Raw genomic sequence first — 18,544 nt, forward strand, 5'->3', positions numbered from 1 at the left:
AATCGATTGCACAAAACATATTCACCCACCCCCTCCTTCCCGGGAACTTCTATAGATTAAGTGTCGCTCGTTTTAACATCGCTTTCTAGCTACTCGATATCGCAGGATGAAATCAGTATCAATCCTGACCGAAAGCCCTCGGGCGCCTTCGTTGCGAGGTGCACGCGGAATTTATATTGAAAATTCCATTTTCGGAAGGGCCGACGTCGCTCACGGCCGAGCGTGCAAATATTTCCGAAGCTTAAGTCCGTGTTATAACGATTTTTTCAACGTTTTGGCGCGACGTACGTACGCGCTCGGAATTGAAGTAAGGGCCTTTCAACATTTTCCATGCGCTTCGTTTCGATCAGACCAGATCGCCGTAGCTTAAATCGTTAGTTTTTTTCATACACGATAGTCGAAAATGCTGTTGCTTATATTATTTAAAAGTTTAAATTATAATAATCGGAATTTTGAAGCGTTTACTTTTCTGATTCCTTCTGTAGCTTTTCTGTATATCAATCAGTGTAACGGAATGTCAAGTCTCAAATTTTCACGCATATTCTCTATCAAGTCTCTGTTTCTTGAACAAATAATGGAAGGCAGAGTTTTGTCTGACTTAAAAGTTAAAATGCAATCCGCATACTTCTGACACTTGGACGATAAGATTGAATGAAGTATATGCGTTCAAGTAATTTCTGAATTCTTCTTCTGAGGAGTTTTCTTCCGAAGGAAATGCTCTTAACTAAAAAGTTAAACGCGTGTCTTCGGCTATGCGATTATGGTCTTCCGGTAATTGTTTTAGCTGTCGCCAATGTAACTTTCGGCGACTGCAGCGCTCGCGTCGCGTGCGAAAGTTCCGCTGGCGTTAATTAACTACTAATTGAATTTTATTAATTGGGGCCCTGCCGCCGTGGGCTCGCAGCACACTCACCAACCGTTGCTTTGTCTATGTTAATAGACAGTATACTGCTGCAGATAACTGTGTATCCTTTCTCAAGTTAGGGTATAATGCATCACAGAACAAGACTGGACCACCGAGATACCAGGAAGAAAGTCGAACAAAAGTTCAACCGGCTTGATCCGATGTTGTTACCAAGTCACGAATTTATATATATAACACGAGCAGCCGGCAAATAAAATTGCATCGTAATTTTGTTTTATTTCTTTTATGCGTACATGGATTCCATAGATATTTCAAAATCCGCGTGTTTAAACTTCATTATTAATATCCTTAATTAAACTTTGCTTACACATTTGCGAAGCAATGTAATTGAAATATAAAGAATGAACATAGTTCATTCAAAATTAAAGATTTGCACAAGAATTTCAGATTTATCATGAACAAAGCAACGTACAAAAAAATATAGTAAATATACTTAATATAAAGGCACGAGAGAAAAATATTCGACTTCTTGTTACACATTTCTGTTCAACGCGCGTAGAAAAATTGTTTTAAAAAATTTATAATTGTTGCCGCATACGAACGAGCGCGGGCATGTACTTACTTAATCTCGGGAGCATAACGCTCCGAAATTCCGGGCACGTTATTGCGCGCCGCACCGCGCGATGAGACACCGTGTATATTTCTGCGAGTTTCGATAACCCGGCCCGGCACACTATAATTAAAGTTTTGTTACGTAACGAGAAATTTACTCGCGATCGCAGGATGCAGATACGAGGGTCGCCGATATCAGGAAGGAACGGCTGTGGGTACGTCCGAGCCCTGCTTGCAGTGCCGGTGCACCGAAGGCGCATTGAGATGCCGGCTCCGAGTGTGTCCGCGATTGCCGAATCCACCGCCGCCCGGCTGTCACGTTCGTTCGCCGGCCGAGAATGTATGTTGCGCCGAGCTGGTATGCGGCGAATCACGTTAGTACGATGATATCCCTCTGATTAATCGATACCTTATCAATACGACCGGCACGCGATCGGCAGAAGGACCGAAAAGTCCTTATTCCGAACGGAATCCGGGAAATTATGGGGAAATACTACATATTTTTCTATAAAATGCTTTGTATAAATAAATAATATATATTTAAATATATAATAATATTATAAATTACAAATGATATTATAAATTAATAAATTTTTTGTAAATTCTAATATAATTGTTCGATATTAAATTTTTAATTCGTGCGAGTTAGATAGGAGGTGTCTATATCCCCCCCGCCTTGTTTCTTTTACCTATAAAGTTTGTCTGAAACGCATAAAAGTTTCGGCTTCGCGGTAAAGCAGATTAAAGAGTTAATCGTGGCTAGGGTTTAAATTTATTATCTGACTCACAGGCGACGTCGAGAATATGTTGCGGAGAGCCAGTGTACAAACGAACATGGAAGCTGAGAATGAGGAGAAGCATGCTCACCAATCACGTACGGAAGGTATTTCTATTTTGTTGATTTTGTACTTTGTTATTTGTTCTTCCCGGTAATGTGTCGCTATATATTGTACAAATAATTGCCTTTTTTATGTTGTGCTGCACTTATCTGATAAAATGACGATACAAAACGTCAATATTACGTACCTTAAATACGCTGTAACAAGGTAACGTACAACAGCGGATAATTCATAATTTTCGATAGTTACTTAAATGTAGAAAAATCGATTCGTTTTCTCCTCCCGAGTGACTGTATTATACATTGCGACTGTACTCGGGGTTAAATTAGCGGCGCGCTATTATTTTTAATAATTTTTATTCTAACTCCGTCTCTCTGAAAAGAGCGTCTGGGCTACCTCTGCGGTAAATAAATGAGCCTCGTTACACTCGAGTAAACTTGGGTAAATAAATTGAGGAAGGTAGAGAAGAACACTCGGCTAAACTCGGGCATAACACAGAATGGGTTAAGATGGCTCGTTACTCTGCTGAAACGAACGTAATTTTAAATTAATTCGGAATTTCTTTGTTGCTGCAAGGTTTATGCCAGTTACATTCTTTCATTTCTACGCGGTACAACATTGGCCTGGGCATTGTAACATTTTACCGTAACACTGTTTTCATTTGCAATAATAAAATACAGTTCTATATATACACACGTACGTTATATATTACAACTAAGGGATACAATAATACAATTAATTTGACGTTGCTTTACTTATTTTTATTATTATTAATTTTATTTTACTTTATTAATGACGATAAGAAGATTATTATTTATTAACTAATAACTTTTGAATTTTTTATTTAACATTGTTGTATTATTTTTATTCGTACAAGTGAATTAATTTAAGCGGTTCTCGTGAAAGCTCGTGGAGCTTACAAAATCTGTTTATAAAACTAAAATTCCAAGTTAAGAAGTATATATATAACAGAATTAAACATATTAAATATTAAAACACAATAGCATTTCGTCGGTTGTATTTTCCCTTGAGACAACAACCTTTTACCGTTACTTTATAAATATATACAGCCTTTCTGTCTTTCTTGAAAGCATTGTTAAATAAATTATCGAGCACCAAGAAACTTCGCCAAAGTTCAACGAAGCTCACGTACTATCTCACGGACAAGAACGATCTTAACGAGAGCAATTTAACGTAAATTCCAAAAACTTCATTCAGTGCTCGATTGCAATTAAAGATTAACTGTTGTATATAGATTTTTTCGTTTTTATTTTATTTTCTGGAAACAAATATAGATGACGTCAGATATAAAACGGCATCTATAAATAACATCAGGTAAAAAAGAATAACAAATACTACATCAAAAAGAAATAACAATAACCAAAGTATACTAAGAATCTACAAACTAACGTAATGAAACCGAAATTCATGAAACAAATAAGATACAAGGTAATATAATTAAAAGTTTCAGGTGTAAAATGCAAAAATTGCGTATTTACAAAAAAAAACATTCTGCTTACTTGGTATTTTTTTCGTTTCTTTCGAAGCGTATAACAACGTTTTAAATTTTTGCGTCAAAACTTTCGTTTCTTTAATTAGTGAAATGGATAATTAATTCAAAATTAATTTTGAATATATATATTAGGATGTCTGCACGACGGGATTCGATATGGCTCGGGGTCGGCGATGATGGGCTCGCGCCGATGCGAATACTGCTACTGCATATCCGGCTCGAGAAGATGCGTACGACCCAAGTGCCTGCTGCCTCTACCGGGATGCACCCCGCTGTACGCGCCCCATTCCTGCTGCCCGGTCGCCTATAACTGCACCCGTGAGTGTATACTTTTATCACGGCGACGTCGTGGAGTTACTTAAAGTACCTTACCAATGGCCCTCCTTATTTCTTTTCAAGACCACCATCCGTCCACAATGGCGCCGGTATCGGGGAACGGTGAGTTCAAATTGTTGTCATTTACGAGTTAGTCCACTTAACTGAATTCGAGGAAGCGGACGCCGCCAGTCGAGAAATTTCCCGGAAACTCGATAGCGCAATCGAAAACTTCGTGCTGTTACGCGAAGGTATATTTAGCCCGCAATTTTCGATTAAATCTAATGAAACTCCAATGAAACATGAGAGATATAAAAATTTCAGTAAAATATTATTTTTACTTTTAATGATTAATTAACGTGCACACGAAGGATATAAAGTAGAAGATGTCTTCCATTGTCTTCCAATTCCTATATATTGAATCAGGAGTATTCAGGAGCTTCTGCGTAAGAGCGAAGAAAGCTCTTTATATACAAATTGAACGCTAATAGAGATAGCGTAACATATGATAAATGTGATACAGCGAGCAAAACGGAGATTGTTTTACATACATTGGCATCGTATATGAGCGAGTAACTTATTAAAGTTTGCCCGTGGGAATAGAAAACTTGAAGAAAATCAGGTCTATTAGGGATTATTCCGAAATTTACCGCCGCGCGACTAAAGCTCTCCGCCGAAGCACGCCGCTCTCGAAAGTTGTGATGAAATGTGTAACTTAATAACGAAGAGTTACCGCTGACGTTATATCACCCCACGACACCCCTTGCTCCACAAGGATTCTACTTCCAGATAGCCGACGAGGTTCATTTAATGCTGGGTCTCATCGCCCGGCGGTTTAAGCTGTAAGTTGCAAGAAAATACGGTAATGATGTACTATTCGAAGTAACGTATGTAAATATTTTGAAGCAAGTGCACGAATTGCTAAACGTTTTAAAGATATTTTTGTATGTATCTTAATCAGGGCCCTCGATTAGAAAATTCTTAACAAACTTAACACATCTTCATTTCCTAATACATTTATTTAAAGTAAGTAGATATAGAGAGTCGCTATAATAATTGAGATTCTGAAGATATTTTTTTGAATTATTTTAAACAAACTAAATTAAATTTTCGTTATTTATTCTAATTTTAAATCGTTTATAAAATAGTTAACTCAGCATCGAAGCTCTCGATCTTTTCTCTCAATTCTATCAAAATTTGCTTCGCTTCCGGGAAAAACGCGTGACCTCAGTACACGAGAAGTGGCCGATATCCCCGAAGGATGATATCCCCGAAGAATGAGCACCGAAGGAATAGTCTCTGGATTCTCTCGTTATGGGATCCGACAGCTATAGAGAAACGTGTAACGCGATAAAGAAGAGTCAGGAGGTATCTCCCGCGACACTTTGCTCCGGAGGGAAACTACGAGGCCGGCGCTTCGGATAGCCGAGGTTGCCGTTCATTTAACGCCCGGTTTCACCGCGCGGCCGCTTAAATTTAAGCCGGGCTTAAGCTTCGGGTTCGCTACGACGACGCCACGGCTGTCACTGGCTGCCGGGACATTCGGGGATGGCTTAATTTTAAACGGGGCACCACCAAAAACCACCCCCCTCCCCCTCCGTCGGGTGGGCGGCGTTGCGGCCTTGCCGTCCGCGTCGCGATGACTGACCATGAAGTCGGTAAATAACGATTCGAACCACGGCGGCTCGTTAATTCTCCCGGACAGACAAACATCCTCGGAGGTCGCCGCTCGCCAGGACGAGGCTATTACGGGCTAACACGACGACCGACGCCATCAAAAGAGCGACGTTATGCGAAGTTATGCTCCAGAGCGTATAGCTCCGTTCAAACAAGATAAAATCTTCAGCGAAGGTATAGGAACGTGCGATCCGTTATATTTCTACGGAGTCCTCTGAGACTCAAAATGGAGACCAAGATCGAAGTTACTATAATCTTAATTACGATTATATAGTAATTTACGGATTATTACATTTTTATTTGAGATTTAAATGGATCCAGTTAAATTGCAGTGATATACAGCCCTATGCCATATTTCTTCTTTCTTTTCTGCGCTATCGAAGTTCCAGAAATCTGGATAGTACTGAACGGAACATCCGGATATTCGGGCCTCGAACATCCGGATGTTCGCGGTACTTTCTGCGCGAGCAGCGCGGCGGAAGAAACGTGCTCACGTTCTCACGAGACTCTCACGGTACATATGATCGTCTCCAGGATGTCGCGTGGGCGAGCGCGTTTACGTCGAGGGCGAGATGGTTCGCGACATCGAGTGGAAGGCCTCATGCGACAATTGTTTCTGCGCGATGGGCGCCATACGGTGCGTTCCGCTTGCGTGCGCCCCACCTCTTCAAGGCTGCAGCCCGATCGTGCGAGAAGGACAATGCTGCCCGTCCACCTACAACTGCAGTGAGTTTCACGCAAATTCGCGCATTCGGGGATTGTCCCACGCTCACACGCTACCCTACGGGCAGAGCTCACACCCGGATTGTGTTTTCCGCTGAATTAATCGTGAAATTCCTTGGTCGGAAAAATATTGCCTTTCATTTTCAGACCATTATTAAATATCAGGGAGAAAAAACGTGATACTGCAAAAATATCGAAATACGAGACTATTAACGCTTTTTGTAATTCTGATAATAGATAGTGTTTTCACAGAAAATATACAATGGAATAAATAAATGAAAAAAACATAAACGCAAACAATCGTATTATAGTTAAAAAAAAATCATTTGATTAGAATGAAAATAATTTCCCGATGCATGTGCATCTCTATAAATATATTTTTGAACGGCCACCATTTCCCGGATTTGCGTATCAAGAGACACGGTAGTGCCTCGCGCCGAGTATACACGCGGAGCGAGACCGACCGTGACTCTTTTACGCGACGCGACAAGTTGCGAGTACCCGAGATGTTGAGATCTCGATTAACGAGTGATTTCTATTACGCAGATTTTTTTTTAACTTTTGCGAGTTTAATTTTTTAGCTGCTTCGATCGTTAAGCCTTCTTCAGAGAATTTCAGAGAACTTTTTGCTGGTTGCGTATTCTCTTGTATATTAGTTATGGATCAACAAAGTATTTGCACACCCAGTTTTCTTACAATAACTTTATTCGAAGGAATAATACATAATTACGAATTGCATCCATAAATAATTTAATTATTACACATAGTAATTATGCATTATTTCTTAAAATAAAGTTATTGGAAGAAAACTGGATGTGCAAGTACTTTTTTAATCCACTGTATATGTAGAAGCAATCGCCTTTGTTTAATAAAAAATTAAATCCTTTTTTCATACGTATTTTCGAAATATTAGTTTCATGTTGCATATGTGACTATGGTAATGGAAGCCGATCGCAACCGACGCTGAATTGAGTCTCGTTTGGTTAAGGCTCGGTGAAAAAAATATTTTACCGAAAGCGAAAATATTTATTTGATGCATGCCGATGCGAGAGAATAACGAATATGCCGCACCGTCAAAACAGCGTCTCGTTTTCGGGCTTGGGAATATTTTATTCGGCATCCACGCGATCTCGCGAAAGGAAAATAAAATATTTTACCCGGATTTGTTGTGTGCGTGTGCGCGCGCGCGCGCGTAAACGAATTAAACACGCCGATTCTTGGAAGCGAGAAACATCTGCGAATTTAAAAGGGGATTTAATTTCCGCGCGAGAGCGTTTATTCGATACAGTCAATATGGCAGCTCTGCGAGCGCAATAGCCATCGATATTAATATCATGGCAGATAGAAATATGCATCTACCGAACGAAAATCGGCCAATGACCTGCAAACATCGACTTAAAAGCGCGTTTCATCCACCGACAAATGCCGCTGATATTTTTGCTTCGTTTTAAAAAAATATATGCTATTTAAAAATCGTAGCATGACGCGATTTTATTTTATACTATTTTGGAAATCAACATTTCATTTTCGGGTCGCACAAATCGTTCAAACACACATTGCTTCTGTATTCTTATAGTCATTAATTTAATCAATATAAAATATCTATTTATACAGTATTTGCCGGATTAATCTTCTTTAATATTTAACTTCTATATTTTTCATACTTCAATAATAAAAAGGGAATAAAATTGAAGATGAGATATGTACGTATTATTTAAATTTAGCACGAAAAGGGAATCAAAACTTAATAAGCCATGCTGTGTAGCGTATTATATATGCAAACTCATTCGTAATTAAAATTCTTCATGATAGCACGATAGCACAGATGTACAGATGTACAGGGATATTTATGTCGGTACAAATTGGACATTTACGAATTTTACTTTTAATTCTGTCCGTTATAATTAACACGCGTCAATCGTGCTTTTTTAATACGGACATACCTACGTCTCGATAAGGGAAACACAAGCCGGGTTGGGTTTGTCCTAAAAAAATAACACTCTTAGGCTTATTCGCGAGTTTAATTTTATTATTCACACACATACATATGTATACATACAAATATTCTTTCTTGAGTGTTATTAAGAAACTGAGAGATTAAACGTTCAAGGCGGCAGCATCGAAGTAAAGGCCACCCAAAACTACGCATCTTACGCCTTCGTCAGCAAGGACTACGCTAAGTTCCGCAAGGAGACCAACTTTTTCGTACGTTTTCTCTTCTTCTTCTTCTTTTTCTTCTTTTTCTTCTTTTACGCTTCCCTTTGTAGAAACGCAAGTTATCGCGTCGCCTTTTTGGCGAATTCTGTTAAATAGTTCTAACTGCTCTAAATAAGCTAAATCCCAAAGTTACCAAATAGTAGGAACATGCTCATGGGATCGAAGTTAAGGGGAGGTGATTTATGTAGTCGGCGGAATTTAATCAATGAAATCTACCCGAAACATTGATTATATAAACACGTTAGACATTCGACTTAGTTCAGGAATTTGGAATGAAGCATACCTTATTGGATCTCGTAGCGCGATACGAGTTTCCGATCGGGCGACGACGTATCTATTATGGATGTGTTGTGTTATTATTAATGGGTAGCGGGTCGTTAGTACAGAATACCACTTATGGAGAATTCGAATCTCGCGAGATACACGGGAATCTACTCAGACAATGGAAACAACTGTGCGGCGGATTCCGAGGGTTCGTCACAAACTTGGATTCTTATTGAACGAGCGCATCAATACTAAAGAGATAACTTTAAAAGTTGGACTCGATAGTTTCTATCGCAGAATTAAAGGAAGCTTATTTTTTTCCCATAATTTTTCTGGCACAAATTTGATGAAGATTGTTTGTATCAATTGTTTATAGAAATTTATATTTCTTACATTATACATAAAAACTTATGTATATCTGTTTTAATTTATTAAAAATTTAGAATCTTTTATTTTTCTATCTCTAAAAAATTAAAAAAGTTTTACTTCTTTTTATTCACTTTTAGCATTATTTCATATTGATTAAAATTATGTATTATTAGACATTATTTATTTTATAGCATTCTTGTATAAATTCATGTCCAACGCCCGTGCTTCTAGAATTTTTTAGTTAAATGATCTATAACGCGTCTACTTTGCATTACCAATGTCCACATAGTGCTCCAATATCGGAAAAAATTAAGTATTCAATTGAGTACGAGTCGCCCGATTAAACGCAAACGATTAAGCGAAATCATTAAATTGACTCGGTTGATCGAATTACGAGTAGGCTTTGAAGCGCGCATAGAGTTTTATAAAAAAAAAAGAGAGAAAGAGAGAGAGAGATCCCTCTGTGAAGAGATCCTAATCGATTTACGGTACGAGAGCCTGTCATTAATTGTTCAGCCCGCGATTGATCAATCTACGAATCCGCCCGTCGAAGGACGAGGTCACAGAGTGGTCGAGGAACGGATTAGCACCAGCACGATCGATCTCGAGGAGGACTCATCTGTCGTCACCTACTCGACCGCTTGGCCCTCGACCATGGAGACCGACATCATGGACAATGAAATTTTGATAGGGACGGTGGACTATAAATCGACCTTGGAAGTGACGACTGCCGGAACTTCAACGAATGAGGTGATAATAAATATATGTATGATAATTCGCATAACGAAAGCCTTCCCAGTCTTTTAATCCTTGCGTAATTATCCATTTAGCAAATTAATAGATATACATACGTTGCTAACTCAGATGTAAAAATATAATTTGAACTCGAGTTATTAATATTGTAACGTATATGTAATACAAATATCTTTCAAATAATTTTAACAACAACAGATAAAAAAATAAACGAAACAAACATTGAATCAGATATCTTTCTGCTATTAGTCTCAATAAAAACACTGCAATTTATCGGAGTGCAATTTTTTTTATCGCTTTAATGCGCTACTGTTTTCTTCGGTTCACGAAAGTGCATAAACCCGATCATAAATCAATCCGGCGTTAACAATTATTTTGTTTTCGTTCGCCAGTTATCGAGTAACACTGAATCGACAACCTCATTCGAATCGACCCTGGCGTCCACCAAAGATGCTGATTCTGACATTGGTTCCTGCATCATGTGCTTAACAAACACGTTCACGGACTCCACGATCATGACGACGGAGGAGCCGTTTAGTACGGATGGCTCGACGATCTCGTTGTCGGAATGGACGACGATGCTTCCTGAATTAGCGCTCGATAATGGAAACGATGAAAACGAGGGTGCCGGCGGGAATGAAAACAAAAACGCGGGCGAAAACGAGAAGCGGAACGAAGACGAGGCTACGGAGAGAGGGACGACGGTGGGAGAGAAAGCGGATATAATTGAGAAAAACAAAGCTACGATGCATCCTTTCGCAATTTCCACGAATGCCCGGAAAACGCTTATTCCTGACGAGAAATTGTCCGAGAACTCTACACTCATTAAGGTAACGACAAAAGGAAGAATAATAATTTGAATTTTCATACGATACCAGTGAGATAGTTTCGTAAAAGTCGCAAGTAAGAAATAATCACATATTTTCGTACATTTTAATTATTTAGTGATTGGTAGTCTTATATTAAAAATTATTGCTGCATTGAATATTTCTAATTATATTTACTGAAAATTTTTTAAATTACGAGATTATCTTGAGAGAATCTTTTTTTTTATAAAATGTCCTTTCGATAATAAAGAAATAGGATTATGAAGATAATAGATAATAATGAGATTTTTCTCTTAAAAAATAATACAAATTTCACACTTTGCGGAAGTAGATTTAAAGTAAAGTAAACATTATTTCTAGATTAATTTTGTAATCTCTTAAAATTAGATTTAAATTTTTTCATTGAAAACAAAACCTAGATTTATGAGTTTGGTTGCAAATTTGATTATTTACTTTCTTTGCTTGTATTCTCTCTCTCTCTCTCTCTCTCTCTCTCTCTCTCTCTCTCTCTCTCTCTCTCTCTCTCTCTCTCCCATACATACTTATTTTTTAAATATAAAATATGTTTGCTGTAAACACTTACCGTAAAAAAGAACAAGTAAGTGTATATTGTGATTAAACACATATGACATAGAGGACGGAGATCATCGGCAAGAGACCCGTCACCAGTCCATCGTCGACGATACTCATGCCGGACGACATCCTGGTGATGAACGTGACAGTCAAGACAAATGTCTCAGTGGGCCATATACAAGGTGTCACAATAAATCCAATTAGGTCCATTCCGCCCGACATTGAGGCCATCCTGAACATCACTCATCGAGAAAAAGGCGAGGATTATGAGTACGACTACAACGAACGACTTCTGCCGCCGTCGCTGCCGAACGTTAGGTGACTATTATCATATCTCGATCCATCATCATCTCCTATTCCGTCCCGTGATTTGACACCGGACAACCTCCGCTGATGGGAAGTACGAAGGGTATATAGATGTTTTTTTTTTTAGACAAATTTCATAATTGCAATATTTTTAGAATGCATGAAAATATCGGCAGGTGCAACGTAACGCAATCGATGTAATCGATATAGCGCGTTTTATTTCTTTTTATTAGCCGACACGAATTTAAGTACAATCAATTTTTCACGCTTATAACGGAACCGCTTTTTTGCGAGTTTTGTTGGCCGAGAAATACTGCCGTGAATTAAATTGAAATCGTTTGTCAAAAACAACTGGATTGATACCGATTTACGTCGGTTACATTTTTAACGGCAGAAAATGTACAGCACTTTTTGGTGTGCTGTAGCTTTTTTATAAAATTTATTAAGATACTTTTTTGAACAATTATAATTTGAAAAGTATGATAGACAATCTTCTGAAGAACTAATTTTATTTCTTAAAATTCTAATTAAATTCTTTGAATTCTATTATCTAAATTCTATTATCTAAATTCTTGAAACACTTTTCTTTTAATTTCTTTTTGTATATATAGGTATATATATAACGTATAAAAGTAATTCAAAAATTTAATTAAAACTACAGGTTGTTTTGTAGCTAAATGTATCAATGGAAAAAATATATTTTGCTATTGTAGGATAATACCCTTTGTGGCGGCAGATGCGTTGGTGAAAGGCAAGGATGTACCCTCATCTGAGACTGGATATCCTCCTGGTTCAGTTGTAGTGCCCCCTGAGCTACGACCGACCGATGCTTCCGGCTTTTATGATATTGCAACCCAGGAGAACCGATTTAGCCCACCCGTAGAGACCGAAGGTATTTTATGATTCTCTATAAGAAGTCAAATGAATAGTCTAGACGCAAAAATATACAAATAAAAGATGCTATACACCCGAGCTAAATATATATATTAAAAGTAAAAGCAATATATTTTAAAAACCAGTTTTCTTTTTCGCATATCTTTATTTTTCTTCTAGGACGTGAATATTTTTAAAATACGTTGTATTGTGTAGTTGGATAAAAAATGAGATACTACCATTGTTTCGTTATTTTAATAGGATTAATTAATTTTAACAGAAATACTGTTGCTCACAATATTTTTTTATAAATAATAAAGTAATAGATCTTTATTCGTAGGTGGTTTTGTACCCAGAGAGCCGTCATACTTCGATGTTCCTTACCGCTCCACAGACTTAAATCTTGAGATTGGTACTGGAGTTACTGTAGTTCCACAAATTACAAATCCACATCGAAAGAATAACGGTATGCATCCTTAATTAATTGCTAATCTGTATAAAAAATCTGATAACTTAAACCGCAATAGAACTATATAATATACATCATTAATTGGCTTGTTTTGTCGAACTAGATTTATCGAGCAAGTGCCATTTTGAAGATATGGAATACCGTCACGGTGCGATCTTGCCACGTACCGCTTTTTGCATAATCTGCATGTGTTATTATGGAGACGTCGTCTGCTCCTCGGAGAAGTGTCCGCCATTGAAAATTGGTTGTCGCAGAATTAATTCCGAGGAGAAGTGTTGCGGGAAAATTGTTTGTGGTATATTTCATATCGTCGTATAATAAAATTCTATCAGAAATGTTATACAAACTCACAAAACACATTTTTATTTTTCTATAATACGTCTTATCCGCTTATCTTATAGTCGACGCCGACGAATCGCCAACGGTGGTGCTCGAGCGCGCCGACGCCACGGCACCTTCTCAACGACAACCCACAGTATCTCCGGATCCGTTTCGCGACGTCATCAAGACCGAGCCAGCCCCCGACTTACCTTCCCTGATCGAAGACATGATCCCGTATCTGGTTGAACGCGGCATCACGATGCCCAGGCCGACGACGTCCATGACGGTCTCGAAGGCCTCGGCTCCAGGCATAATGGGCAACCAATTACAACACTCGCCGAACTTTGACTTCATGGAGCGAGTGCCGCTAATGCAACCGCCCTTCGATTACGGAGAGAAAACGATCGACTCCTCTTTCTTGACGAAAATGAAGTACGGAGTGAACCACGAAGCGTCTTCGACGGATACCGTGTCGTTAACGTACGATTCCAAGAATCAGGTCCTGGATCGCAAACCCTTCGAAAATCCCGAGGCGGATATCTTCGATTACGACGGAGCGGCGTTGACCGAGTTAAATCGCACGACCGACAGTTCGAAGTACGATTTCCAACGGGGCAATACCACGGAACAGAAGTTCGCGAAGGGAAACGTATCCGAGTCCGGCAATTTCGATAGAAACTTCACCGGCGAAGAGGACAATCGTACTACGAAATACGACAATCGCACGGAATCGGATAATTTTCCAAGTGAAGATGGAAAGACCACCGAGGACGACGAAGATGTCACCATCTTTTCTCTGGACAGTGTTCTTAAGCTGCTATTTTCCTCGAACGCCAGTTCCAGCAACACGCTGACCGAGACTACCACAAAGACACCGAGTGTTTCCTCCGTCAGCGGTGTACGAGAGGATCAGGAGACACTCGTCGCTTCATCGACGAGTACGGAAAGGTTAACCGAGGAGACGGAAACTGTCGAGACGTCCTCAAAGGTCCTCGACAACGAGATACCAATGTCCGTGGGCAGTTTACTGAAGCTGGCCGGTTGCAATATATACGGGCGAATGTATCGCGTCGGCAGAATTATCACGGAGCTCTCGAGTCCCTGTGAGGAATGTAGGTGCACGGAAATTGGTGTCCGGTGCGAACAGTTGGAATGTTAATCGGACAATCGATTCAATATCGTAAAAAAGTTTCGCGAACGCTCGAAGTAACGCCCGATAAAGTAAGACTGTTCTGTCGAGAAAATTGAAAACGCATACTACACATGTTGTGCGAAATATTTTCGAGAGAGGATAAAACGTTGCTTATACAATTTAATACAACCGTGTATTTTAAAAATTTACCTCTTGTTTAATTTTAGACTCTACAAAGTTTAAAATAATAAAAACTCCAAGGTTTATGATAAGGAAAACCCCAAAATATTTTTAGGATTTAAATAATACTTGAGATATCTTAGAACTATGTGTGAGCAAGAAAAGAAAAAATAAACCTCTATAAAATTAGATTAAAATATGAGAACGATATTCAGATCTGAATAACTTCGTAATGGGACTTTCCGCGAAGATTTTAAAACTTTGAAATTTTAAAGTCGAAGACTTTTTTACCATCGTGCATTTTGCTCAATTAAATAGCAATCGCGTTTATCATGATAAAGGAGAAATATATGCTCACTTTAGCATTTATCTTCATATTTTTTTAATTTCATAGAAATCCAATCCAATTCGATAGAAAATCGATCTGTAAAAATTTCTCATTATCTATTCATCATCTTCTATAATTTTTTTAGATGTTTGGATTTACTGTGGCAACACAAAATTCGAAATTTCACTATTGATATAGTTAGATGCTGTCTGAAATTACGAATCTCTCAAACTACCAAGTTTGTTGTACCGCCAAGACATCTTGGCAGAACGATGAATCTTCGGCCGGAACTTCGGACAACTTGGACCACGTAATTATCCGGGCAGAACCGATAAACTCAGTCTCGATGACCCTCGATAACGAGACACCGACGTTCGTGGTCAGATTACTCTAACTGGATGTAATATCGCCGAATTGTATCGTGTTGGTTGCATCATTACGAAGTGTCCCTAAGTTTATGTCTCAAATGCGGCTGCGTTTGCGTCACACGCGAATTTATGTAAACTGGCAAAACTTAAGCACCGGACCCTTAATTGTTTGGATGCCTCACAGATTAATTTTCTTCGCAAAATATCTCTCTGCTTCTCACACGGGACAAAACATTTAAACAACGTTAAATTAATATCTATGATAATAAGTGAATAATAATTTAATATCTACGATTCCTTCCGCCGTTTTTTCAAGAGGTAATAAAAAACAGATTATGTATATTGTATGAAACTGAAAGAGAACGCGTTCTCTCTAATATTTGCCTCTAATTTTTTTTATCAACTGAAGATTAATGACAGTTTGACACTTTTCCGCTTTTTCTGCGAATATCCGCGCGCGTAATTGACCTTTCTTTCGATTAAAGGGTATCGCCCGTGTAATCCGTCTTATATAGTTCGCCGCGATTGTCGTTTCTCGTCTTATCCCGAGATTTCCAGATTCCTCCTTCTAATTTCTTTTGTGCCTGTCGTTTTCCCTCCCTGTATCGGCGAGCATTATTCCCCAGAACGTCGCGCGGCGGTCATAAACGTGAGCCTTGGGAGAATCAACATCCTGGGGTGGGATCGATCAGGATGTAATTGTGAAGAATAGTCCTTCCGTGCTTCAAAGGATAAGTGGATGAAGGCGGAAGTTAGCGCGGTATTTTCGCTCGCCTTTCTTCTTTAATGGGAATTATCCGTCTATATACCAGCGCGGGGCGGAGGGGGGGGGGCAGAGGTGCCGTTTTGATTTATCTTCGTAATTTATCTCGCCAGACCGAATGCAAAAGATATCAGGTTGGAATACTATGGCGGTAAAGAAAGGAGGGGAGGAAAAGAGGAAGAATAATCACTTGGTCAAGACGTTCTTGCCAAATTTAAATTATCCCGCTAGATTACACCTCTTTTGTAGACGAATTAGATTTGTGGCACTATGATAGCCAGCCATTGTGTGTGATTTGTGAACATTTAAAAAAAATTAAAATTTGGCAAAAAAAAAAAAAAAAAAATCCATGCGTGAGCCGAACCTCGTTAAGCGTTGAATAATCTTTTCTCCTATTCTGAACACAAATCGATATTCAATTCTGATTGTAAAAATTATTTGACATGGAAAGAACTGACTTATGAAGTTTTTCTTCATATTGTGCTAATTTTCTGTAAATGTTATATCGCAACATGAATAACAAATAGGTGTACTTTATGTTAGCTCTTAAGTTATAATAACGATCTCAATAGCATCACTGATTGAAATTGGAGAATCTAATGAATCAATCTAATTAAAATACGTTGTTAAATCCTATTACATTATGTATACATAGATACATGCAGGCGGGATCCAAGATCAGTCAGCAACGTACGTTGTTGTCAATGATGCTAAAATAATTTTACAGATCATGACGTCGATTCAATTAATATTATTCATCATTTTGAGCATTATTTTTTGAATCGGCGCCGTCGTTATAAATAAGAGTAAATTAAAAATAATAAATATACATTACAACATAAGTATTTGCATCCGTATTTTGCTGTAACTGATATACTATATCGAGAGTTATAAAAATGCTTTGTTGTGATTTATAAAACGTTGTATTATTAAATCTGAGTGTTTTCATTTTATTATACGTTATATTTTTTTAAGCGTTTGCGTCCTCGAGGTGTTTCCGCAGCCTTCAATTCAATATTTTTGTACATTCATCGGGCAGAAGTACCATTAGAGTTACACATCGATAGATAAATAAAATTTTCGCAGTAAAGATATTAATGTTATTAAATTTGAGTAAATAATAGAAACTTGCTTTTTTGAAAAAAAAAACTACCGTTATGTTTCTTGATAATATATTATTAACTTAAATTTGTTTAAAAATTGACAGGTTTCGCTTTACATAAATGCCGCATACAGAGACTTGTAGCATATATGTATATTATATTTATTGTAGTAAACTCTTACATTATCTTATATACCTTTAGGCTTTCTTACGCTCCGTTTTCTTTTTATCATTCCTCTTTCTTTAATAAAAATAGCGGAATATAATGCATTTATATATTTCTGGCAAAAGTAATTTTTGAAAACTGCTCAATTACCTTTTTTAATCAAATCTATCCAACAAAACACAATTTTTCTAAGTTTTTCTGAAAAAAATATATTGAACAATATCGAAAAAATTTAATGGAAATTATTTTAATACATAAAATGCAAAATATAAGCAACATCATGTTACCAAAATGATGTAATCACATCGCGGAAATTGTTTGGGAAAATGAATCTCCGATAAAAGAGGCGGGGCCCATTCAATTGAAATTAATGCGAAGAGTTAATTGCAAACCTAATGAACTCTAATCTTCGAAATATCATGTCCTCGATATTCTACGGAATAATAATGACGGATATTGAATGGGAACACAGTTAATAACGCGAGTATAGAGAGGAGGATAGTTCGATATGGGAGATTCGAGATTGCGAATTGCGCCAGTTTGTAAAACGTCATACGATACGCTCAAATTTTATTGCAGGCAATCGATTGTTTCGATATATTAAATGAAGCTAATGGGGGCTCTCGCGTCGTGTACTCGCGGCGAAATCACAGTACGTGTGTATGTTGTGTGTAATCATATATATTTATATTTAATAGTTTATATTTACAAGATTTAGTAATGTGTAATCATGTCGACGATAACACTAACATAATCACAGCCAGTTCGTCTCATGTAACATTGATAAACAAGTAGGTATACGAGTATACGATTAACTGTCCGGGAGAACACATATTACTTTGTCTCGCATATACGGCATTATGCTCTATATATCGTTACATACTTGCGCGTTACGCACGATTATTAATTTATTTCGGCACTAATATTTCTCTGCCCGCGCGTCACCGCGAAATGGAATTTTCTTAACGGCTTCTCAGATATTAACAAAC

General features: G+C 37.9%; 1 protein-coding gene across 1 annotated transcript in view; it reads left to right on the forward strand.

Annotated features, from left to right (window-relative positions):
* Nucleotides 1-18,069, forward strand: part of LOC143899407 (uncharacterized) — a 48,367-nt gene extending 30,298 nt beyond the window's left edge. The window contains exons 2-14 of the mRNA XM_077409694.1: nt 1,648-1,851; nt 2,268-2,360; nt 3,962-4,147; nt 4,229-4,267; nt 6,356-6,547; nt 8,655-8,749; nt 9,911-10,144; nt 10,540-10,977; nt 11,609-11,865; nt 12,567-12,745; nt 13,067-13,192; nt 13,299-13,490; nt 13,597-18,069. Coding sequence (XP_077265820.1) covers nt 1,648-1,851; nt 2,268-2,360; nt 3,962-4,147; nt 4,229-4,267; nt 6,356-6,547; nt 8,655-8,749; nt 9,911-10,144; nt 10,540-10,977; nt 11,609-11,865; nt 12,567-12,745; nt 13,067-13,192; nt 13,299-13,490; nt 13,597-14,675 — 3,314 coding nt within the window. The 3' untranslated portion in view covers nt 14,676-18,069. The remainder of the gene's footprint in view (nt 1-1,647; nt 1,852-2,267; nt 2,361-3,961; nt 4,148-4,228; nt 4,268-6,355; nt 6,548-8,654; nt 8,750-9,910; nt 10,145-10,539; nt 10,978-11,608; nt 11,866-12,566; nt 12,746-13,066; nt 13,193-13,298; nt 13,491-13,596) is intronic.
* The last annotated feature ends 475 nt before the right edge of the window (nt 18,070-18,544 follow it).

The sequence above is a fragment of the Temnothorax americanus genome, unplaced genomic scaffold, assembly GCF_048541705.1.
Source record: "Temnothorax americanus isolate GAGA-0224 unplaced genomic scaffold, ASM4854170v1 Scaffold27, whole genome shotgun sequence".
Lineage (NCBI taxonomy): Eukaryota > Metazoa > Arthropoda > Insecta > Hymenoptera > Formicidae > Temnothorax > Temnothorax americanus.